This window comes from Leptodactylus fuscus, chromosome 1 (assembly GCF_031893055.1).
Source record: "Leptodactylus fuscus isolate aLepFus1 chromosome 1, aLepFus1.hap2, whole genome shotgun sequence".
Classification (NCBI taxonomy): domain Eukaryota; kingdom Metazoa; phylum Chordata; class Amphibia; order Anura; family Leptodactylidae; genus Leptodactylus; species Leptodactylus fuscus.
This window is the reverse complement of record NC_134265.1, coordinates 135725759-135751792: the sequence shown is the minus strand read 5'-3', so window position 1 is coordinate 135751792 and position 26034 is coordinate 135725759. Positions and strand designations below refer to the sequence as shown.

General features: G+C 41.2%; 1 protein-coding gene across 2 annotated transcripts in view; it reads left to right on the top strand.

The window, feature by feature from the left end:
• IPO4 (importin 4) overlaps positions 1-26034 on the top strand; it is a 65405-nt gene that overhangs the window by 19290 nt on the left and 20081 nt on the right. For both annotated transcript variants that reach the window (XM_075276743.1, XM_075276741.1), the window contains exons 10-24: positions 812-976; positions 1416-1469; positions 5379-5488; positions 9281-9389; positions 9893-10022; positions 13826-13939; positions 14117-14230; positions 14359-14482; positions 17755-17866; positions 18223-18332; positions 19042-19119; positions 19532-19589; positions 20232-20337; positions 20514-20707; positions 20785-20829. In XM_075276743.1, coding sequence (XP_075132844.1) covers positions 812-976; positions 1416-1469; positions 5379-5488; positions 9281-9389; positions 9893-10022; positions 13826-13939; positions 14117-14230; positions 14359-14482; positions 17755-17866; positions 18223-18332; positions 19042-19119; positions 19532-19589; positions 20232-20337; positions 20514-20707; positions 20785-20829 — 1623 coding nt within the window. The remainder of the gene's footprint in view (positions 1-811; positions 977-1415; positions 1470-5378; positions 5489-9280; positions 9390-9892; positions 10023-13825; positions 13940-14116; positions 14231-14358; positions 14483-17754; positions 17867-18222; positions 18333-19041; positions 19120-19531; positions 19590-20231; positions 20338-20513; positions 20708-20784; positions 20830-26034) is intronic.

Sequence of the window (26034 nt, the reverse complement as noted above, 5' to 3'; positions counted from 1 at the left end):
TGAGAGAATTTCTAACAGGAGGGAGTGGTCAATCGTGTCAAAGGCAGAGGAGAGGTCGAGGAGGAGGAGGACAGAGTAATGGCGCTTGGCTTTGGTGGTTAGCAGGTCGTTAGTGACTTTTGTTAGGGCAGTTTCAGTGGAGTGCCGGGGTCTGAAGCCTGACTGAAGTCTGTCAAAGAGCAGGTTGGACGAGAGATGCAGAACATGCTTCCTTCTCCACCTTGTCTGAGGTTTAGGCCAATCCACCTCTCATGCTGTTGGTCCACTGCAGGGAATTTTCTTTTCCCACCTCTAGGATTGCTTTAGGATGTCTCCTGATAGTGTGTCACCCAATTATGTATCTGAGAAAATTTTTGTACTTGCCATAAAAACCCTTTCTCATTGTATTTATTGGGGGAGGGGCAGGACAGCTTTCGCCCCCCTGCTTTTTCTGTTCTTGAATGTTGTCCTTGGTTTCTCTTCTTGGGCTCAGAACGTACTGTTGCTTGGTCTTCTCCTGCTGCTGTTTAAAACTGAGTAACTTCCTGTCTGTGGCGAGGGTATAGCCCACTTAGGCGGAACCAGCATTTTCTTTCCCAGTGTTAGCCTCTTAGTGGCTGGTCTTATACCCATAGTATTATGTCCCCCAATAAATACACTGAGAAAGGGATTTTATGGGAAGTACAAAAATCCAATTTTTTCCTCTGATCAGCTTTTCACTGTGGAGTCCTAATAAGAATATGGGATTGTGTAAAACAGAAATAGTAATTTAAAAAAACACTACTTTCTTCTTGAGTTATAGGTTCACTTCATATTTATATCTACCTTTTAGTCCATATTGAAGCAAAAACTGCTGCCTCAGATTCTCAATGCTGTTTTCCCCATCATGTGTGCTGAGCCACCTCCTGGGCAGTTGGACCCAGAAGATGATGAAGAGGATGATGAATTATTAGAAGAAGAAGCAGAGATGCAGTTACCCAAACACTATGCTGTTCAGGTTGGTCACAGAGAACATATGCTTACTTAAAGGGATCCTATCATACAAACCCTTTTTTTTTTTATGATTAACACGTCGGAGTAGCCTTAAGGAAGGCTATTCTTACCTTTCTTTGTCTTCTCCAGCCGCCGTTCCGTAGGAATCCCGGTTCTTGTCGGTATTAAAATGAGAAATCATTTGCATACCGACAAGAACCGGGATTCCTACGGAACGGCGGAGAAGACAAAGAAAGGTAGGAGAAGAATAGCCTTTCTTAAGGCTACTCCGACGTGTTACTCATAAAAAAAGGGTTTGTATGATAGGATCCCTTTAATGTACGGTAACTGGTTTGCACAAAGTTTTAGCTAATCTGTGAAACATTTTATATTTATGCCAATAATTAGAGATCTTACCTTCTCAATAGTGTATTATTTTTAATACAATGTTTTTGGTATTGCAGGTGATTGATATATTAGCACTTCATCTACCTCCTGAGAAATTGTTTCCTCAACTGGTATGTGTTTTTTGTTATTCTGATTTATCAATATTTTGTCTATTTAAGTCTCTACCTGTGTTGGTTGTTTTAAACAGAGGTTACTGTGTCATACAATTTTGTTTACATCCAGAGAATCATGCATTTGTTAGATACTTTTGTGTCAAAAGTATGGCACGTTTATTGGTTAGCAAAAAAATTAATTTTCAAGCTTTTAACCCCTTCCCGATATCCGCCATACTAGTACAGTGGATGCCAGGTGTTTAAGCATGGCGGCCGCTCCGGAGCCAGACAGCTGCCATTGCTGCTGGGTGTCTGCTGTTTTATATAAGCCTCACTGAAGCGCCATTTTGCCAAAGGCGCATTGGGGCCGCAATTTTTCCGGGGATCGCCGACATCCTGAGCTAGCTCCGAGTCTGGCTTCCCATTGCTATGACAGCGAGGAGCCTTGTGAAGGCTCCCCAGCCTGTCATTTAATACGTTCTATTGCAGGCTACTCTATGTAGCTCATGTAGAGGTCGACATGCAGTGGTGCTAATATTTGGCCGCCTTCTTATTTTCGCTTTCCAGGATCCTGTCTTCCTCCATTCGGTTCTAGCTCCTTAATGGCAGTTTTTCTTACTTCTCCATCCCTTTTCCAAAGACCCTGTTTTTTTGGTCTTCAGATGACGACCTTCCTGCAGGGATCAATGCACTGTGTTCCTCCCTGGTATCCGATGGTTACTCTGTGGAACCTCATCTTTGTCCTCCAGATCTCCCCTTCGTGCCGTTGAGTGAGTTCTTTCTGTTGGCTGTCTCTTCCTTCTGCAAGATCTTCCCAAGGACAAGGTCGCCCTCTGCCCACTGTCGTGTTTTTTTTTTCTTTTTTCTTTCTCCATTCCACTTCATTGGGATGTTGTTCTCCTTTCCTTTTATGTGGACACCAGGCAGTCATATGCATTCTCTCTTTACTGCCTGAATTTCGTCCTATCTATCTGGGTCTATTTTCCAGATCCATTCTGTGATTTTGACCCCTTGTTTTCTCACCCTGAGGGCCCTCTCTGGGACCTGGCTGTTTCTCAGGCTTCCACCTCCTGGTGTCTATCAGTCTGCTATCAGGTAGGCCTACAGGCTCAGGGGTATGCTGCCTACTCCATGTGTGACGATTCATTCTACTAGAGCTGTTGGAGCCTCCTGGGCGGTTTGGAATCAGGCTTCTGCCGCCTGGGGCTGCAAGTCTACCACCTGGGCTTCTGTTCACACTTTTACATTGTGGAAATGCAGCTTTTTTTGTTGCAGACTTTGCTGCGTTTTTTTGAGCCAAAGCCAAGAATGGCTACAAAAAGAGTGGAAAATATATAGGAAGTTCTTATACTTCTCCCTTACTGCTCAATCCACTTCTGGCTTTGGCTCAAAAAAACAACAAAATCTGCAACAAAGAAAAAGCTGTGTCTTCACAATATGGGGTTTTAGCGTAACAGAGTTTTTCCAGATCCTTTCTTTGGCCCCTGCTGTGTCCAGCTTGGGTTATAAGGTTCTGCTTGCGACTGTGCTCTAAGTTGTCGCATGGCTGTATGTTCACACTTTCTGAGACTGCTTTGGTAGTACAAAATGGAATATTGTACTCACCGTAAAATCCTTTTCTCGTATTTATTGAGGGACAGCTTTATGAAATGAAAAGTAATTATGATAAAGTACGAATCCATTGAGTTGTAGAGCAGGCTCTGTCGATATATATCAGTCAAGCAGCTGGGATATCCCTGCACAGGTCTTTGTTTCAGACAGGTGAGTAAGCTTCATTCCCTGGATCCCCTACTTGCTAGGCCCAATCTCCAGTGGTAAAAAAGGAATTTTTGTGTACTTGCCTGTAAAATCCTTTTCTTGTTGGGGGACACAGCACCTTGGATATAGACCTGGTCACTAGGAGGCGAACACTAGGTAAATGAAGGCAGTTAGCTCCGCCCACACAGGCTATACCCTCTCACTAACAGTGCACTCAGGCAGTTTTGTACCACAGCAGTAGGAGAGTCCAAAAACCAGAAAAAAACGAACCAACAACCATGAACAAACCTAAATTTGTGAAGAAATAAAACCCCATACACAAAATAACAACGAATGGGACCTGTGTCCCCCAGTGAAACAAAGAGAAAAGGATTTTACAGGTGAGTACACAAAAATCCCTTTTTCTCGTAATATTTCACTGGGGGACACAGCACCTTGGGATGTCCAAAAGCAGTCTCAGAGGGAGGGAAAAAACAGACAGTCCTGTGAACAGTCGGCGCACTGCCGCTTGTAGAACCCGCCGGCCATCTGGCCTTGGTAGAAGACACAGAAAAGATCTGGTAAAATTTAGAGAAAATGTGTTCCGAAGCCCAGGAAATAGCTTTGCAGACCAGCAAATCAGAAGCCTGATGCCGAACAGCCCCAGAGGCTCTGACAGCCCTGGTAGCGTGGTACAAGGATTTGTATGATTTGACCTGCCTTGTTTAGTCGTCATCTTCCTGCGTCACTTTGCCTGAGCCATTGGAGCCTCTCTGAACCATTCTAGCACCCCTCTTGAGGGGATGGATCTGATGGGCTCTTTCCATAACTTTGGTTCAGTTATGCTGCTGTGTCGTACAGTTGTCAGATTCTAACCAGCTGTCCTCTTCTTGTGCCAGAGGCAGTCATCTTGGGTTTCAATCGCCCTCCATTCCCAGTCTTCTTTGTTCAGAGAGCCTCTGTATTTCTTGTCTTCCCATAGTCCCAGGATTGGACCATCAGAGTTCCCCAGCTTCCTGTTGTGTTATTGTGGAATGGTCCACTTGCTTGTGACTTCCAGGTAGGCTCTGGCTAGATCCCTTGGAGTTTATGGACTTGTCATGGTCATATGACTTGTTCCTCCTTACGCGCCACTTCCCCTCTGCTGTTGTGTAATGCTCCTATTCTAGTAATTACCCAGCATGGTGTCCATTTTCTGTAGATCCTGGTTTGCCAATCAATTGCCAGACTTCTAGTTTACCTGAGGTTACCTCCTCAGTTGCTGCCAGGTCCATGTGCCTCTTAGCCCATTCCCTGCATCATGGAATTGGCGGTAGCTGTATCTACCCTTTGTTTGGTCTCGTCTCCATGGAAGTTGGCCTTCTATCTCTTACCAGTTCCCGCTGGTCCAAGCCGGTTCTGACTTGTGGATCTTAGGAAAGATGTTCCTCCTCCTTTTCCCCAGCTCATCAAGGCTCTCATGGGGGGGCCTTGTTTTTCACAGTCAGGATTCTCCCCTTGCCTCTTCTGGTTAGGGGGGCCCCTGCTGCACTGGAACACTCCTGCTCTTTCCACTTGGCTTGTAGCAGTTTAGACATTCCCTTGTCCATCATGAAATGCTACTTCCACGGTGGCCTCTCTCCTCTCTTAGGGCTAGTTCACATGCAAATACGCGTGTGCATATTCCGTCCCGGCTGCCGCGACGAGATGCCAGTGCAGTGCACGGCATCCCATTGTGGCTCTCCACTCCGGTTTAGGCCCAAATGAATGCAACTAGTCCAGAGGGTGCTGTCGTGAGCCGGACAAAAGGGCGGGTCGATGCTTGTGCTGTGGACATATTGGTGCTTGCACCACACTGTGTCTTCTACTACTGTTGGTACCAAACTAGATAACTTCCTGTCTGTGGAAAGGGTATAGCCCACACTTTTATTTCCTAGTGTCAGCCCTTGGTCTATACCTATGGTCAGATGTCCCCCAATGAATACAACTAGAAAGGGATTTTATAGTAAGTACAAAAATCCAATTTTTTTTTTTTTTTACACGTGGATTTCATGTCCCAGAAGTAGATTCCACATCACTTAATCACACATGGATTAACCTCATTAAAACTGCAAATCCACAGCAGAAATGTCTGTTTACACATTGTCTTATTTCATTTACTGAGACATTGCATGTTCTGTGCTTGTTAATGTGCATCTTTTTCTTTCCAAGTCTCCACTCATGGAGCCGTGTCTTCTTAGCTCAAATCCCTATGAGCGCAAAGCTGGTCTTATGTGTCTTGCGGTATTAAGTGAGGGCTGTGCAGATCACATCCGGAACAAGTATGTATGATAAGCAAGATCCCTCTAGTCAATAATGAACCATTCTGTTGTAATTATTAAGTATTCAGAGATTACTGATTTGCTATAAATAGATGCTTGTATAGTTAATTCCCACTGCAACATAATTATGAAATAACTTGATGAAGAAAAAGTGTAATAAATAGTGCAATTTCTGTATGAACTGAACAAAGAATGATGATGATAGAAGGGCATTGATTCCTATGATGGCGACTTAAAAGTCAGTTAAAATGCACTAATAGAATCAATTGTATAGCTCCCTAGAGTCATCACTGCAGCTCAGCTCTCACTGACTTCAATGAGCACCTCCTATTCTTCCCCTTCACTGGACTCGCTCCAACAGGCAGGAACCGCTCCACCAGGGACCAATCCTCCATCCCTAGTTCCAGCAACCCAATCCAACAGCCTGGAATTTAGGAGACCAATTTTGCGTAGAAAAGGCCTTTCTGATCCCTACCTTATTGAGAGGAAGGTCACTTTGGACATTTATATCAGGGTTTGGTAGACTTTCTCTAAATTCTAGTCAGGACTGCATACAGAATCCAGACTTTCCTCTCATATCGGATTTCCAGCAAGCAGGGTTGGACATAAATCTGAGAACTGATACCCTAAAAAAACTAGGTGGCTGCCTTAAGCTCCATTTTTGATGTTAAAACCTGACTTCAGTTATAAACTACTTTATATAAATGACACCAGAAAAAAACAAAAAACGAGGTAGACTGTACACTCAGCATACGAAGAATATAAAAATGTTTATTAATATGTTAATACAATTATAACAAGAAAACACACACAATACAGGAAACAATTCCCACAAAGGATCTGCTTAGCCACAGTTTCATCGTCCCTTTATAAAGACATTATATTGCCAAATCACATGGTGTTTATGAATGCACTCCAAGTTAAAAAGCACATTAACATAAGGATGGAATATAATAAGCATGAGGATGTAATAAAGAGTGTTTGCACATATAAGTATATCAGTAAACACTATTCTAGCCACCAGTCAGTAGTAAAGCACAACCTCATGTCTAGCTGAAAACAACAACTGTGTCACAGAATCAGTGTCTCAGTATTTCAGAAAAACTGCACCTAGGTTTGATAATTACATAAAGCTGTAATAAAAGAGTGTTTGCACATACAGGTGTATCAGTAAACACTATTGTAGCCACCAGTCAGTAGTAAAGCACAACCTCATATCTAGCTGAAAACCAAAACTGTGTCACAATATCCGTATCTCAAAGACCTACAACTAAGTTTAATAGTTGCAGACGGTCGCTCAGAAGCAGTGAACCCGTATGCAAACAAATACACAAGTATATGACATGCCTAGAGACCAGTTCAATATGTAATATCAAAACCAAATGTGCTTACCCATGAGTAGGGCTAGGCTAGTGCCCGGGACCTGTGGTGAGCGGGTCACCTAACGCGCGTTTCGGCGCTCTTGCCTTCGTCAGGGAAAGTGGTCTAGATCGTCTGAGACAGGAGGTCTTTTAAGTAACTAGATGGAATCTCATTGGTGTATATCGAATGCAACACTGGTCATGTGGCTACTAAACATCCAATGCCTATCCAGACCATATCAGGAATATCCTAGCTCTAGGGGGAGTATGCCAGACTGATTAGTGGCGCATGTGCATCGTTAAGACGTCCCACCTGGCGCGACGCCCGTGACAGAGAGGCTCGGGACAAAATATCGCCCTCCAAGTCTCGCGTGCAGTCAAGGGCATCGCGTGAGCGGAGTGCCGCGACACGCATGCGTACCAAGTACGGCAAAAGCGCCGAAACGTGCGTTGGGTGACCCTACACATGGGTAAGCACATTTGGTTTTGATATTACATATTGAACTGGTCTCTTTAGGCATGTCATATACTTGTTTAATTTGTTTGCATATGGGTTCACTGCTTCTGAGCGACCGTCTGCAACTATTAAACCTAGTTGTAGGTCTTTGAGATACTGAGATATTGATATTGAGACACAGTTGTTTTTTCCAGCTAGATATGAGGTTGTGCTTTACTACTGACTGGTGGCTATAATAGTGCTTGCGGATATACTTATATGTGCAAACACTCTTTATTACATCCTCATGCTTATTATATTTCATCCTTATGTTAATGTGCTTTTTAATTTGGAGTGTATTCATAAACACCATGTGATTCGGCAATATAATGTCTTTATAAAGGGACGATGAAGCTGTGGCTAAGCGGATCCTTTGTGGGAATTGTTTCCTGTATTGTGTGTGTTTTCTTGTTATAATTGTATTAACATATTAATAAACATTTTTATATTTTTCGTATGCTGAGTGTACAGTCTACCTCGTTTTTGTTTTTCTGGTGTCATATATTTCTGAGGTAGAGACACGATAATTAAGGGGTACAGATAGTCACAAGAGGACCTTTAATTTTTTCCGTCACATGACCTATTCCTCTGTGTGCAGCTCTGTGCTATGTTTTTGTTTTCTATTTATATAAATGAATAGTATAGTATGCATTAATACAAGAAAGGAGTCCTGATGGTGGATTCCGGTACTTAACAGGCATCTGTTTTTGATGCAATATCTCCTTATTTTGTGTTGCTCGATTGTTTTCCTATTAATTGTTCTGGTGAGTCACTATTTTGGTGGTGAAACACTTAAGAGACGTGGTTATACTGACAGCTTAGAAGAGAGAGCCTCACTGGCTGCTACATTCTTTATATATGTCAGTTAGCCTTTTTATATAGAACCAATTTTTTGGGGGGAGCTTAAGTCTTTATATTGCTTCATGGGACTGGTCTGATTCTAGCAATTTATATAGAGACCAAACACCCTCTTGAGCTTTTGTAATGCATTACCTGGCCAATTCACTTTGTGGTTCATTACTTGCTACATTGTTGCCACTTCAGTGGGTCTCATTTATATGTTTTTCCTACCTCCTTGTGCACAATAGCATTTTCTACAGGGGTGCTATCATGTGATATTAAAGAGGACCTTTCATGTTCTTGGACACATGCAGTATTATATACCGCTAGAATGCTTTCCCGTTATGTGCCCGTGGTGAAAAGCTATTGGGGGGTTGTTCACTGGTATATTGTGCTCTCTACAGCTCAATAAGCAGTCTCCTAATGAGACTTTATTGTGTGGCTTTGTATACTCTATGTACCGGCAGCACACATGCACATATTCTACAGCCGTACATCATTGTAGTTATGGCCTCGACAAAAATGGCTATTGCTCCTGCGCAGGCCGTCATCCACGGACGCATGTATTTCCGCCTGAAGTGTATGATAGTCTTTGAGCACATGACGTCACTTGCACATGTGCATTGTTGGACTTTGGTCATATGGACCATCACATTGTATTCAGTGCTGTCCTTTGTTGGCTGTCAATTTCCAACCTGATTTAGATTTAGTTTGTCGGCACGAGACCCTCGATCATATTATATATGGTGGACATACTTGGCTGGTCGCAAGTATAAACGCTACTACTCTTTCTTGCATATTAATTTTATTTGAGACTATTAAAGGTTATGTTTTATTGTATATTTATTGGGTTAAGGATCTATTCTGTGAATTTGAAGTCTTTTTGATCTACCCCACTATTCATTATGTCTCAGTGAGTGTGCGTTTCAGTCAGTCAGTCGTTGAGAGATTTTACTTAAGCTGTCCACAACTTCTTAGTTTATGTAATATATTAATATTTTAACCTCTGACATACGTAAATTCAGTGCAACTGTTGGTATATTTTTTTCCTGGTTAACCTTACATTATTTACTAGTTTTGTCCGTTTCCTGGCAGACATCTTCAGTCTATGCTACAGCTGGTTTGTCAGGCTATCACAGATGAAAATCATGTGGTCAGGAATGCAGCACTCTATGCTTTGGGACAGTTTTCTGAACATTTACAGGTAAATTATAAAGTTGATTATATATATATATATATATATATATATATATATATATATATATATATTTGGGTTTGTTTTCAAATCACTGTTTACATGTGAAACTGTGACAAATTTAAGTTCACGTCAGTAGATGTAGATGACCTAGGACCAATGTTGATTTCTAGATTAAAGAGTCTCTTGGTGTTCTTCCGGGATATGTGGCTTTAGCTCTGCTCGCTACATTATTCTTATAAACTTTAACAAAGAGAACCTCATTCACTAGTAGCCACCTTTCCATTGACTTGTGTGCAGAGTAACTGTGGACACTTGGAGTTGAGCCAATGGGGATCTCAGATATAGTTGAACTAAAAGTGACAGTGATGGGATTGATTTTCATTTCTTTAACATTATAAGAATACCTTTAGGTCGTTCAATTCCTGTTAAGTGTGTTTTATTTTTTTGGCATCTTTACTTTCTGACATACATTCTTATGCCTAATTATGTTCTGGCTCTGTCTTTCTTAGCCAGACATCAGTGGTTATTCAGATTCTGTCCTTCCGTTGCTCTTGGAGTATTTGTCTCGTGTGGATCCATCTCATACAGCTCACCTCACCAAGGCATACTATGCACTTGAAAACTTTGTGGAGAACCTTGGTAAGAGTTATCACTTCTATCTGTACATATGACTGTGTCATGAGCTGTTGGCTGGGGATGCACATATCACAACAACTGTAGTTTAGAGGAATATTTTAATACTTTGACATGCACACACAGCTCAAACAAAGTTAAGGGAACGCTTAAAGCGTAATTAAAGTTTCTGTTAACTTTTGGCAGTATTTTTGTCATTAATAAATATTGGAATAAACTGTTTACAAATTATGTCCTTTTTTTGTGAATTCCTGCATTTCTTTTTTTTTTTTTTTTTTGCCCTGTACTGTCAGAAGGGCCATTCCTTACTGCCCAGCGATGACGCTAAGCTTTCCCCCCCAGACACTCTTCCATAGACTAGCACTGGGGACGTTCCTCACAGCTCAGCGTCATTGCTGGACAGTAAGGAACATCCCCTCTGACAGTACAGGGCTATAGACAAGTACTGTCAGGGGTCATTCCTCACAGCTCAGCTAGACTGTCAGGAACGCCGTTCCGCAATGGGCAGATGCTGGTAACAGCACTGATTTCTCCCGCCCCGGGGCACATAACCGGAAAGGTGTGCTGAATTCAGGCCGCTGTCGGCTTTCTAGTGGTATATAAAATCGTCCGTGCCTGAGAATATGAAAGGTTCTCTTTAAAGGAGCTGTATTGCTTCTGACTGACCATGGCTGTCAGCCATTTTTTACAGTCAGAGCCTGATTTCGGCTGTGGAAAAATGGTAGATTCAGTCAGTTTGGTTTTCGCTTACGAACTCCACAGCCCTCCACAGCCCAAGGACCTGATGTCATGTAATGGAACCTAACAGCCCAACACTGTAGCGATTGATTGGAATTTGCCAGACAACACCAAAATTGTCAGGTCCACCACTGGTGCTCCAATTTCTTCACTGATCAGAGCAGGTTCGCACAGTACACATGTGACATATGTTAAGGTGTTGGTACACACAATAGTGAACATTGTGCTGTCTGCAATATGACCTGTTTAGAAATGGATTAATGATGATCAAGGGAAGCCTACAGTACCCTGATTGTTGTTAGGTACTTGGATGAACTCCTCTGAGCCCGTGTTAGACCTTACAATGGGTCAGTGTGTAGGTAGTTGATGCCATTAACCTCATGTTTCCCAGACCTAAATTCAATTGAGTTCTTCTGGGAGTTTAAGAATTAGTGCCACTGTAACTGACACTGCCAGTTAGTGTTTCAGGCATGTTGTACCAAGGTTCTGCCCAGGAGCTTGCTGCTGCAATGATCCAGATCTGGGCGAAGGTTCACTTTGCAGGACACCATCTAGCATCTCATCAGGAACATGCTCTTATTGTTGAGAGTACATACAGGCACAAAGAGACCATATACACTACTGGGTCATGTTATGTTTTTTTGCAGAGTGGTGGGATGATTTGGAATTCAGCTCTCAGTTGCTTAATAATTATGGTTGATATGTTGATTTTGGTTGATCCTTGATGATGCATCATTTTATTTACAACAAATTACATAATTGTAACAGTATAGATCCGATGTGAGTTACTGTATATACATACATACATATGCAGAATTTTCAGTATTTCTCAATAAGCTTATATCCTGAATGTAGACAAAGAGAACCTCATCAAATAAATGAGTAAAAATATATTAAACTAGGTCATTTGTTTATAGAAAAAAAAAAAAGATCCAATATCACATATCTGTGAGTGCTTAAAGTATATGGACCTTTAGAACTAGTAGATAATTTAAAGGTGAAATTAGAGTTAGGGGTTTTCAATCAATGGGATGACAAATGTGTGAGTGGGCGAATTGTTTTACTTAAAGTACAAGAATCCACCAAAGTTTGAGCTTCACAAGATTCATTTGTGGAAATGTATGATGGCATGAAAAAGCATCTCTATAGAGTTGGTTTTCACCCATTCAGACACAGGCTGCTTTATCAAATTTCTGATGCGAGTCTCTGCCTCCCAGTGACATACTGTCTTGCATGTTAATCACTATGGGACAGTATATGACTGAGAGGCAGGGACTCCTAGCATCATACATGACTCTAATTACAGGAGTTCCTAATGTACGTGCTGGGAGATCCAGCATTCACACGGACCGAGTTTCACATCTGAGACTCAGTAGTGTGAAGGCAGCCTAAGACAGATTGTCTGATTTATGAGTTGGCGCAAGTTACTCTAGCAAAGGATGGTTAAAGAGGACCTCTCACCACCTCCACCAAGTTGATCTTTTTGCATCATTTGATAGTTCACTGATTCCAAGTTGGGTTTTTTTTCTCTAGCCTAGCACTATTTCTGAGCAGTTGCAAAACTGTTGTTAATTCCGGTGCCTGATATGGTCTTGATGCTCTATATTGTTAGGCAGGAGCAGACATGGGGCCGATTCTGCGCTCTTACTCTGTGCACATATCATTTGAGTTATGAATCGTGCTCCTGCCCACCTGACAGAGTGTAAAGCCTAAGTAGTACAAAAACTAACTGCACTGATTGCTTGGCAAAGGTGGAACTAGAGAAAAATTTCCAGTGGAATTGATGGATGTGGTGAATAATCCTCTCTTAAAGGGAGTCCATCACCAGCAAAAACATTATTAAGCCAGCCCCAGTACCTTCTAGTGTTAAGAGCCATGAGCACAGTAAAATGACTGCTTGATTTTGGTGAAAAGCTACTCTATATTCCTATCCAAATGAGCTAAGAGTGCTTCATGGGAGTGTTCTGGAACAGATGAGCATTGGGGCAAGAGCTACTGCTTGCTTGAGACGTGGCGAGAAAAGCTCAGATTACATCATTGTTGATGGGAGGGTGTGGAGCAAGAGGAAGATCTTAGCGCAGTGCTCACCCACCCCAGAGTATACCTACGATGTTAACTCTTTTACATCAGACTAAAAATCAGTGTTTTGTCATAATCAAGCAGCTGTTCTATAAACAAATTAGCTCCTGCTCATGGTTTTGAGCACTATAATGTACTTGAGCTAGTTTAATAATGTTTTTGGTGCTGACAGACTCCATTTTAAAGAAGATTAAAGTTTGGAATGGCCAAGTCAAAGTCCTGACTTTAATCCAATAGAAATGACGTGGAAGGACCTGAAGTGAGCAGTTCATGGGAGGAAACCAACCAGTATAACTAATTGGAAGTTATTTTGTACAGAAGAATAGGCTCAAATTCCTAACAACCCAAATTGCAGGACTAATCAACAATTACTGGAAATGTAGTTCTCACTGCACTAGGGTAGGGGGTCACACCAGATACCTTTAGCAAAGGTTCATATACTTTTGTCACTCACAGATAGATCATTTTCTTTTGTAAATAAATGATTTAATTTGATGACATTCTTGTTTGATTTGTTCACCCTATCTGTTTTAGGACAGAAAATCTGTTTTTTTTTTTGGGAAAATCTGATTGTAGTTTTAGGTCAAATTGTTGATGAGATATATAGAAAATTCTGAATGATTCACAAACTTTCAAGTGTCACTGTTCACATCTTTATAGGGTGGGATAATAAAAACTTACACACAGGTCAGGTTTCTGCTGAAGCGGTTGTATGTTAGTACTTTTTACTTTTTGTCCATGAAGTGAATAACTACAGCTAGGGACAAATTTGACTTGAGATAGGATGATTAAAGTTAGAAAAAAATAATAATTGTACATTTTTGTTATGTCTTTTGAGTTTTTATGTATTGGAATACACTTGTGGATGTCTTTAGTGGAATACTTGTATGAGTGCTATGTGATGCTACCGTAGTTTGTGTGTATAAGTAGTTGATAATGTATCCAGATGGTTTCATGAGATTTCTAATCAAGATTGTGCAATGAAAATGCAGGTAGTAAGATTGAGCCTTACCTCCCCACCTTAATGGAGCGGATACTGAAGTCTCTGAGTAACTCCGATAATGTCAGATTGAAGGAACTTTCAGTGAGTGCTCTGGGTGCCATTGGTGAGTATGCATCCTTCACTGTGTTATTCTTTCCAACAGTTCTGATGTGAATTTCCTGCAACCGTAAAATGTCTTCTGCTGTCCAAAATGTAACCACAATCTTGTTAGGTCGTGTTTTTTTTTCTGCTCACGTATTTATTTGGATACTTACTTACTTTACCTCTCCTTTTCTGTCAGCAAATGGAGCAGAACAATTGCTATGCCCTTATTTCCCTTCCATAATAGAAGTATTGAAAGTTCATTTGACACAGACAACAGAAGAAGGAAGACCTGTTCAGATTCAATGTTTAGGTGAGTAGAAAGCACAACACTTATCTTACATCATATTTTAATAAATTTGCATTCATGTGTCTAATCTCAGCTGTTCCTTTTTCATTTTTTTTTTATTATTATTTTTTTTTTTTTTTTACAATTACCAGAAACCCTTGGCGTTCTAGTCTACACTCTAGGTAAAGACACCTTCCTACCCTTAGCAGAAGACTGTTGCCTCCTAGGACTCAACTTGTGTGACAGAATTGACGACCCAAATATGAGAAGCTGTGCGTAAGTAGTAACTTGCATTACAGGACTCAAGATGACAAAAGTTGCAAATGCAACCAAAAAATAAAAATTGGCTCCTGAATTTTTATTCTTTAGACCTAAAGGTGCCCAAGTATTTTTAAATGGAATCTGCCACATAGAAAATATAGTGCTATCTGCACGTACATGTTACAGAGCAGGAGGAGCTGAACAGAATGATAAATAAGTTAGTGGTAAAAGATTAATTATAACATTTATTTTATTGATTTATATCTCTGTTCTTCCTATACTATAAAGTCAAAGAGACAGTTCTATCAGTGATATGACAGCTATTTCTGTATGTACAGTCATACATTGGGTCTGTAAATTACTGATGGGATCACCTCTTTAACGTCTCAACATAGAAAAAAGAGAGATTTAAAACAAAAGTTCTACTAAATGTTCTCCCTCAAAGCTATATTTCTGTTTATATCATTATGTTAGCCCGAAGGGTATAGGCCTGGCTACAAGGACGCTGACAATAGGAATATCAAAAGATGTTGGCTCACCCTCTGGGTTATACTCTCTTCACAAACACTATGCCAGCCAGTTTGTACCACAGCAGTAGGAAAGAGACACAAATAAAAAGGGAACGCAGAACCAACAGCCACCAGCAAGACCTGAACCCGAAAACTAACAAAAACAGCCCTGGACAGGAACCAAAAGAAAAAAAAGCTGAGATCTATGTCCTCTAATGAGTACAATGTACTGGGAGTACAAAAATCTATTTTTCTTGCTTATTTCATTCGGACGCTGAAAAGGTTGGAGTAAAATCCCTGAAAAATACTCTGAAGCAGCCATGGGGATAATGACATCTTAGGGAAGACCAGTGTGCTGCGACTGTGACAAAAGGAGATGTCCTCTTGGAAAGTTGGATTGGGGTCCTCTGAGATATGGAGGAAATCTCTAACCGCACAGATGAGCTCCTGCATAGCAGCAGATATGGATGTGCCTAGCTGAGGATATGGAGGTGCCCAGCTAAAACTCTGAGTCGGAGTCAGAGGCATCCCCAGGAGAAACAGACCAGGCAGGGAAATACAAGGTTTTAGCCTAGTGTCCGTATGAGGCAGTCATTACCTGCATGCAGATCTTTGCTTTTTATTTATTTCTTTTCTTTTATAGGTACCCCCCTCCCCTAGGTCACAGCGCTTTAAGTGCCTCGTCAGTTGCCTAGGCGGAGTGCCAGTGACCCTTCTATGTATGAGGTCACTGAAGGCACACACCTTTGATTCAGTAGTCCCTTCCTCTCTAGTTCCTGGCTGGTTCCTGACTCCATTTGCTCTTCTGCTCCCCCCATTCTGCTGCTTCCCAAAGTGGATAATCTCCATTCTGCCACCATTGCCCACCTCCCCCTTCCTTGTTTCTTCCTCCAGGAATTCTTCCCCTCTATGGCCATGGCCTTTGTTTGCCACCCTGATGTCCCCTGCCTACCTTTCCCAGCCTCTGGCGTTCGTTTGGAGCCTTTCTGACTTCTGTTCGGACTAGGTTGCAGCTAGTCCTGACATTTTTCTGAGGTTTTCCTGGGCTTTGTGGTCCTCTATTGGCTGGAAGGGAGGTCTTTTAGCCCTCTGTGAATCCCATTGATGTGAGAATCTTCGTGGGAATTCTCTCCCTCTCCATCAGTTCTCTTCTTTGGAAGCACTATTTTTCCTTTTCCCAGTGCTCCTTAGAGCCTCAGCCAGGCACATCTTTATCAGCCGCTATGCAGGACTTCAATCATGTGGCTAGGGATAGCTTTCACATGTGTGGTCAGCCAAAGTAGAGGCCAAAGCACCATTCCATTTGGATTCAGTTGTGGAATGTGTAATCTGCCTCCCTAAAGGTGGTTGTTGCTTTTCCCTTTTTCTGGGAGGAACAGGGCAGATTCTTTGGCAAGGGTCTAGAGAACGTAACCTCAGAGGCTACTGGGGCAAGTCTCCTTCCCCCTCCCCCAGCGCTGTTTGGGGGGGGAAGATGATTCAACTACTCTACTTCAGAAAGGCCTAGCTACAACACCTCCTGGGTCCATGAAGTGATGTGGACTGGCTGCTCCATCGAGTTCTCTTTTCTTCCTCCCTGATGATTTTTCAGATTTGCCTTCTTCCTCTACTCGAGCAGCCTTCTTCCTTCATTCCATCTCAAGTTTCCTTCATCAGGGTGTAATTGTTCCTGTCCCGCTTCATAGTGCTTCCAAGGCTTACTCCAACCACTTCACTGTTCCCAAGAACGGACCTGAAAGGGGATCAATAAAGGAATTTGTTATAAGCCATCTCTGTGTCTTGGAATGTTCTCTTCCTAGTGGCAGTCTCATCCATTTCTGAGATGGATTCCCTGTCTCAGAAGTTTCCCTTTCTTGTCTTCCACAAAGACAAAATCGTTTGCCATCCTCTGCTGTCTTTCTTCGCCAAAGTTGTTTCTTCCTTTCATATAGATAAAGATGTTTTCCACCCTTTTGTCCATACCCAAACACCCTTGTGATTGGTCTCTTCACTGACTTGACGTGGTCAAGGTGATATAGGGCTGTTTGTTTCTCACTGATTTATTTTGTTGTTCAGACTCTTTGTTCTCTCTGAGGGGCCTCAACGCTACCCTCACCATGAGGATCCGGTTTGCCACCAGGGAGGCTTGTAGGTTTAAGAGTAGGTGATGGCTCACTCCACCAGATCTTTTTTTTTTTAATGTAGATTGTGAGCCCCACATAGAGCTCACAATGTACATTTCCCTCCCTCCTCCATCAGTATGTCTTTTTTCTGCAATATGGGATGGAAATCCATGCAAACACGGGGAGAACATACAAACTCCTTGCAGATGGTTTTTTGCCCTTGGCGGGATTTGAACACCGGGACTCCAGCGCTGCAAAGCTGCAGTGCTAACCACTGAGCCACCATGTGGCCCCTTTCAAAAACAAGGATTTCATCATGTCTACATCCACAGAAAATCTTCTTCAAGATGTTTGGAGAAACCTCTCTGCCGAAGTCTTTCAAAAACTGTGTGTAAGTTTGCCTAGAAGAATTGATGCTTATTTGAAGGCAAATGATGGTCATACCAAATAATGATTTCATTTCGTTTTCTCTTTTGTTCGTTCACTTTATTTTAGTCAATTACCAATATTATTAATACTTCAGTTTCTAAAGGTATTCTTTCTTTGCACCATTTGTTCACACCTACCTAAAACTACTGTATAAGTGAAGCAGTTTTTCAAGAATATACATTTATACAACCATGAAAGTGATGTAATGTCAGATATAATGTTGCATTTGTGTTGTGTATTGTTACAGCTATAGTCTGTTTGCTGCTCTTTCTGGAGTTATGGAAGATAATATCTCTCATCATTTGGAAAAAATTACAACTATGATGCTAATGTCTCTAAAGTCAAGAGAAGGAATAGTGGTGAGTTTACATGGGGAATGTTCACATGCACCTGTGTTTTAGAATTAAGGCAGTTTCAGAGACATTTATTACCACCACAATATATGAAGCTTCAGATATTGTGTTATACCATGGAACTGTCCATTGCCTCTGCCTCTCCGGTTAACCAGAGTAAGTCCTCCACTCAAGATGAGGCAGAATAACTGCAGCACTCATTCACACTAAGTTGTATTTACAAAGTTTCAGGATTTGCAACCAAATTGCAAAAGCTGATTATAAAACTTTTATATGGTTGTATTTATAGCTTGCTCAAGATGCACAATTGTATGTAACAAAACTGATTTCTCCTTTACCTATTTATTCATCTTACCCAAAAGATTCAGTATAATGAAAATCGTTCCTTCAAGTTGTTTGATGATGAAGCAGATGAAGAAGATGTTGCCATTCATGAAGAAGATGAAGAAGAGCATGATCCAGACATTGAAGGGTATGCTACATTTTCTGGAAGCAAAGACTTTTCATAGTAGCAGTAAATGGGTTTTTTTGGGGTTTTTTTTTTTTTTAGAACAAAAGTCCTCCAAGCAGCACTTTTCTCTCTGCATTTTTCATGCGGAAACAGAGTGGAAACCACACAGACCCCATTATAGTCTATGGGGTCCACGGATTTCCTTAGATAACCACTTTTTATGCAGATTAGGTTTACGTTCGGGGGGTTCCCAAGTGGACTTCCCAAACGGAATCCCATGCACAGATGAGTACTGGGCCTTACTTTCATATGAAGTCAGTCTATAGTCTTTGCTTTTATTTTATTTTTTTTTTTTATTTATTTTTACTGACCATGGCTGTCAACCAATTCTGGAGTTGTTTGACACTAGGTTCACACTAGTGTTTGGGTTTCCACCTGAAAAATGCAGAGAGAAAAGTTCTGCTTGTAGGGCTTTTAGCTCAGCATTTTTCAAACGGAATGGGGGATGGAATCCCTGAACGGAGACTGAATGCTAGTGTGAACGTAGCCTGAGTAGGAGTCTGGGTTGGGCTCTGATAAAATAGAGGAATTTGAGTCAGGGATTTGGCCTACTGACTCCACAGCCCTGGTGCACTGTATCTAATGATGGATATAAAATGTAGGGTGCTGTGCCTTATTACAGACACAAAATGTGCTGCCCTGTGCTTTTATATATTTATTGTGTCTACAGGTTTGTTGTGGAGAATGCATTTGTTGATGAGAAAGAAGAGGCATGCTCATCTCTAGGGATTATAGCATTACATGCCAGGTATTTTTAGTGTCCCTTCACTTCCTGTTCCTATACAGATTGTCTCTCCTTTCTTTTTGTTCCTCCTTGTTCATGCCCTTTTTTTTTTCTCCCAACCTTCAGATAACCTTTCAGTATAACCACTTCAAATAGTAATATTAATGTTTTTTTTCTCCCTTTCATTTTCTGTTTTGTTTGCCCACTTGACCACTAACTCCAACGTATCTTTATTTTATTTTTACCTCTTTATTTTTCCCCATTTCCCTTCCACCTCTTGTATTCCCTTCCTCTTTCATTTGGATGTACACTCATTCTTTTACCCTTTAACTTACCATTATATTTTCTGTATTTTAAATACTTGGTTTTCCTCCCACAAATCAATTCCTTCCATCTTTTTTATTTTTTCACATTTTGCTTTCAATTTTTCCTTCAGCTCTTCATTTTTCCCTTATCTTGACTCATGCTTCCAGGAGGTATTTAAACACATTGAGGTAAGAATCATTTTTATTACTATTATAAAATAGATGTGCAAAGGCCCTTTTGATGGCAGCAAATGGAGAGGAATTGAGGCCGACTTCGTCTTAGATTCCTATTCATTTTCTGGCCCTGCGGCCTGATAGAGGATGAAAACTGAGTTCTGTGTGGTATGTCTATATGGTAGAGGGGTTGTCAAGTTACAGAAAATATTCAGAACCTTTTGTTTACAAATTTAATTATGACTATGTTCATGGTAAAACCACTTCCCGATATCCACCATACTATTATGGAGGATCCCTGGTATTTAAATAGGGCAGCCGTTCAGTAGCTGAGCTCAATGGCATAAAAACTAAGCCTGTAAGAAAGTCGCACAAATGCACATACCGGTAAAGCTGTCAGTGCCCCGGGGTACTTTGCATTTCTGCTTCCTGCTTGGAACAGGAGCATATTCATTTAAGTGAATAAGACATATTGCTGCTGTGTGCCCAGTGGGTGGCCAAGAGTGCAGCTGTTGAGAGTAAAGTAGAAAGTGATAGAGCACTACATGATGGCATGTCCTAGAGATATGTGGTCATTTTATTAGCGGGAAATAGCCATTTATCCACATTAGGTCTTATTTATGAAATCAATTTAAATCAATCTCCCTTCACTTTCAGTCACCACATAACAGTGTCCGGAAATCTGCGTATGAAGCTGTGGGAAAATTTGTACGTTCAATGCACCTTGTATGTCAAAAGAACCCCAGTCAGCTCAATGCCAGTGGTAAGCTGTAGAATAATATTTAAATAGTAGAAGAAGTACTTGTGTTTTTAATATCTAAAAATACATAATGACATGGCACGCTAAAAATAGAAACAAATGGAAAAAGTCTATTGCAGCATTTTTTTTTTTTTATTAGAATTTTGCCTTTATCTTTTCATCTCCATATTTTCCAACAGTTCTGCTTCACCTTTTGGAAGTTGTCATCCCTGCCTATCTACATGGTGCAATGCAAGATAAAGAACGTGAAGTAGTGATGACTATCTTAGAATCCTTAAATGGTGTACTAAAAGATGTAAAGGAACCTTGTGTGAGAGGACCTGAACAGCTTGGAAAAATATGTGAGGTCATCAAAGCAGTGCTACAGAGCAAGGTCTGTAACTCCAAAACTGGTAGATATCTGGACAATGAAGAACATTATGTCCAAGTTCTTTTTTTCTCTTCTTGCAGATTGCTTGTCAGGAGGAAGCTGAAGATGAGGAGGATGAGCAACAGGTAAGCATTTTCCATTAATCCAGTATAAATTCATTTTTATATCATACTTTTCTTTCCTAAGATGACTATAATTTTTATATAAGTAAGCAAACAGTAAGTGGCACTACTCCTAGTATTAAGCCATAGTTCACATTAGGTGTCCGATGGGAGCAAGAAATATGTCAGGAGATTACCAGCTTAGATACTCATTGTAGGGTGGTGCTCTAGATCCCATAGATGAAGAACAGTAAATATATAGCAAAAAAGGGCAAACGGGCAAATTAGTCCTTTATTCGGTACTTAGATAAAAACATTTAGGGAGGGAGAGATAACATGAAGGCAAAGGCAACAGCCGTTTCACGCCGACCACGGGCGCTTTCTCAAGCCTTACAGGCATTACAATACTAATGCATTGCAAAAAAATTATCATTTCTTTTGCAGGCTACATAGAGCAGCCTGCAAAAGAAAGTGACTGCGAACTCCGAACGCGACGTCGGCCCTGGATCTTGCTCCAGGTGCCATCGATCACCGGCAAAATGACGCCGCCACTGGGAAAATGGCGCCTCGGTCAGCTTTGACCAAGGTGACATACGGGTTAATGCAGTAATTGGTGCGGGCACCAATTAGTGCATGGTTTCTGCTGTATGAAACAGCAGACACATGGCGGCCGCCCAGCTCCGGGGCGGCTGCCATAGTTAAACACCCGGCATCCGCCATACTAATACTAGTACGGCAGATGTCGGGAATGGGTTAAGGACCTGTGAACTGCTATTGACTAATACAGTTCCAAAATACGGTAGCTTGCTTGCTGTGAAAACCTGAGTAAAGCTGTGTGTATGTCAAGACTGAAGAACCTGCGAGTTTCCATTGGTCCAGAAGTGTCATGTGTATTTCAGTTTAGATATTAGTGAAAAACCTGCGATTGGTTGTTATGGAATCCTGGAGTAAAGCTGCGTGTATGTGACCTTGTGTAACAGTGTCATCCACAGAACCCTGCCCCTTTAAAGCTGGCATACAGCAGTGATGAAAAATCCCTGGGTTGTTTTGAAAACCTGGAGTAAAGCTATGTGTATGTGTAGACTAAGCACTTGCGAACTTCTATTGGCTGATAAGAGACATGTGACCGTGTGTATAGCAGTTGGAATATGAGTGAAAGAGTTGCAGGCTTCTATTGGCTAATGCAGGACATTTTTGGCGAATACTGTATCTCAGGAACAGTGGGTCCTAGAGAGCTGAGACTTGGTCTAAAACCTTCTCGGACACATGATGTACCTTTGTGCAGACAAATAGAAACATATGTATATATATATATATACCGTATATACTCGGGTATAATCCGACCCGAATATAAGCCAAGGCCCCTAACTTTACCACAAAAAACTGGGAAAAATTATTGACTCGAGTATAAGCCGGGGAGGGAATGCAGCAGCTACTGGAAAATTTCAAAAATTAAAATGGTCAGAGTTTTTGGGTGCAGTAGGTCCTGGGAAAGGGGAGGGCGTGTTTTGGTTGTCTGCCACTTCTCTGAGCTTGAGGACTGTTTTTTTTTTTTCCCCCGACTTGGAATTCAGCCTGGCTGAATATAGGGTATCTGCGGTGCTCCTATTAACCCCTTCCCGACGGAATAGGAGCACTGCAAATACCCTATATTCAGTAGACCGGGCACTTTCAGACACAGGATACCTAATGTGTATGTGTTTCACAGTAATTTTCTACCTTTATATGTAGAAAGGAGTGATTTAGAACTTTTATTTACTTTATTTTTAATTATATTTTTTGAAGCTTCTTTATTTTTTTTCACTATTTTATGGGAGAGGAGATTCTATACATTACTATTGCGACTGGTCATAGACCCCTCCCCCTTCCCAAAAATAATTTTTTTTTTTGCTTGACTCGAGTATAAGCCGAGGGGGGCTTTTTCAGCACAAAAACTGTGCTGAAAAATTCGGCTTATACTCGAGTATATACGGTATATATAGTAGCAGGAGGACCCGACTTTGCATGAGAATATTTAATTTTTTGTTTCTGTAGTGGCACCATAAGAATTGTACAGTTTTGCGCTGATGTATTTTTTTTTTTGTTTGTTTGTTTTTTGATTTTTTTTTTGTAGATTGTGAGCCTCACATAGAGCTCACAATGTACATTTTTCCCTATCAGTATGTTTTTGGAATATGGGATGGAACTCCATGCAAACACGGGGAGAACATACAAACTCCTTGCAGATGGTTTTATGCCCTTGGCGGGATTTGAACACCAAGACTCCAGCGCTGCAAGGCTGCAGTGCTAACCACTGAGCCACCGTGTGGCCCCGCGCTGATGTATTTTGTATATGGTTTTTGTGTATGTCCATAAGTGTCATGTGATCATGTGTATCTTAGTTTGGATATCAGAGAAAAACCTGCGATTGGTTGTTATGGATACCTGGAGTAAAGCTGTGTGAATGTGAACTTGTGTAACAGTATCATCCACAGCACCCCGCCCCTTTAAAGCTGTGATGAAAAATGGCTGAGTTGCTGTGGATACCTGGAGTAAAGCTGTGATGTGTGATACTGTGTGCTGAGCTGTGTATCTAATGCTCCGATGTGTGATACTCTTTGCTGAGCTGTGTATCTAATCCTCCGACTTGTGGTAAGCTGTGTATCTAATTGTCTGACGTGTAAGCTGTGTATCTAATTGTCCGACATGTGAGACTGTGGGCTGAGCTGTGTATCTAATCCAACGATGTGTGAGACTGTGGGCTGAGCTAAGTATTTAATCCTCCCATGTGCGATACTGTGTGCTGAGCTGTGTATCTAATCCTCCGACGTGTGATGGTGTGTGCTGAGCTATGTATCTAATCCTCCAATAAGTAATACTGTGCTGAGCTGTGTATCTAATCCTCAGACGTGCAATACTATGTTATTTTAACCGGATCATTGACTGCAAGGTTAAAGTATAAATGGAAGGTCCCTCCCATTGCCTTTCTGTTGTTTAAGAGGAAAAAAAAATTAAAAGCTGAGGAAAGTGATTATTCCTTTCTTATTTTAACATTAGTGTTAATGATGACAGATTCAAAGATTTTTAATTTTATCCTTCAGGCTGACAATTTTAAAGGGTTATCTGATTTCTAGTATTGATGGCCTATCCTAAGGATAGGCCATCAATATTATATCTACGATGGTCTGACAGCAAAGACTCACGCATATCACCTACACCGAGACCGCATGGTACTCTGTAATGTTTACATACCTTGAGCTGCGCTGCTCCCTTGCTTTACAAACTGTTGGCAAGTGTGGGTACTGTACTGCTGTCCCATTGGAATCTATGCAATGATGCTACAATACCCTACACTCGCTGCTACAGTCTGTATGGTGAGTGAGCCGCACTGAGTTATTAGTACTAGAAACCGGATACTCTTTAATATCTGTTGTTTTGATCCTGTCTAATCAATTTTATATTGTGTAAATAGCTTTATGCTATTGAGAATTAAGGAAAATTGTATTTTTTTTATTTGTCTTTTTCATTCTGTTGCTTTATTTCAGCAAAGTTAAAAAATAAAAAACTAAATAAATAGTTCACAGTAGTAATAATAACCCCAACTGTTGGTTAACACCCAACAAAATCGTGTCTATCTTCTAATTCTCTACGCAGCCATGGAAAATGTGTCCTAGTACACGGCCAGATTAGGTCTGCAGCATTTCTTTAAGGGTGGCTTCTTGTGATCCAAAGACTTGCATGTAATGACCTTGTACATGATGCGTCCTACTTGTGCAGTTTGTGCCTTAATTTACTATTTCCAAAGCTAAGCACAATGTTACCACTTGCTAAATCAGTACATTTCACATTGGTGAGCTGCCCCCTACTATGGTGTCCTTTTAATATATGTGCTGGGACGTATACATTAAACAAATGCCTGGATGCCATAGGGTCCAAAAAAAATAAAAAATGCCTTTGGCTGTCTAGTGATATATGTGGCAGGTTTGGCCTCTACTGGGGTGATACAGCCCTATGGACGCTTTTAGCTGTGTCAGTAGCTTTCCTGGTAAATACAGAACAGTGTCCTTGCACTAGCCAGTGTAAAACTCGGTGTGCTTCTTTATTTAAGTAGCACTAATCCATAGAGGAATTATCAATGACAATACTCTGTCTGAAAGATATTTTCTCAGCCCTTCACTTGTCCATCTTCCAGTGCACTGCATACAGTGGTTAGTGGCTGAGAAATGTGAGACCTTAGGATGCCACATAGACTATCCAAAGCCAGAATAGACCATGAGCCTACTGTGATAAAAGGAGGAAGGAAGTAGAATGAAACCATAGTGCCTGTAGTCAGTAAAAGCGGGGTCACTAGTTCCTTGATGCTGGTCTTTTCTTCAAAAATGACATGTATGATAGATTCTCTCTTTCCAGTCACGCTGTACAATAGAGTGGTGCCAAGTACGAGGCCAATTGGGAGAAGGAGCCAATCAATGCTTCTGCTTGCATTAATATATGTAAAGAGGCACTGCCATTCCCCATGGTTACATTTTGGTTGTGATTCTAAATAGTCTGGTATCATTTGTTTGCCATGTGAAGCAGCAATAATCCAACAAGACAAACTGAGGAGACGACACTGTATGGAGAACGGTGTTTCAGTCATGGTTGTGTCACGCTGCTTCTTCTTGTGTGCTTGACTCCATTCTTCACAGAAGCATATCCATGGGATCAGAAGACGGATAGAGCGATAGGTCTCATTTTGAAATGAGAGAAATCTCAGAAAAACAGTGTCTGTGCTAGGAGAGAATAGCCAGCCACCAAACCATAAACCTAACAGGAATCCTGTAACAGAAGAGAGTAGAATTAGGCTGCTTTCACATACCCACTTTTCACGCAAGAACAAAAGTTCTAACCTGTACATGTGAACAATAAACTGACCGCGATTCCTGGGCCAAACACAACCTCACAAACCCAGCCTAAGGCCTCATGCAGACAGTGTGTTGGCCACGTTTTTCATGGTCGTGTGCATGTCACCTAAGAATACAGTTGCATTATGAACTCTGTGTATTTGTTACTTCTATTTAGTTCCACAGTAGGACATAAAATTGATGGGTGTTTAATGGGAGAGTTATAACCCTTCAATAAGAAATTTCCTACTAGGCTTCTTTGTTGTTCAGATTCTTTTGGAATTAAAGGGATCCTATCATAGACACTAGAGATGAGCAAACAGTGAAATATTCGAGATTCGATATTTGTTTCGAGTAGAGCCTCAAT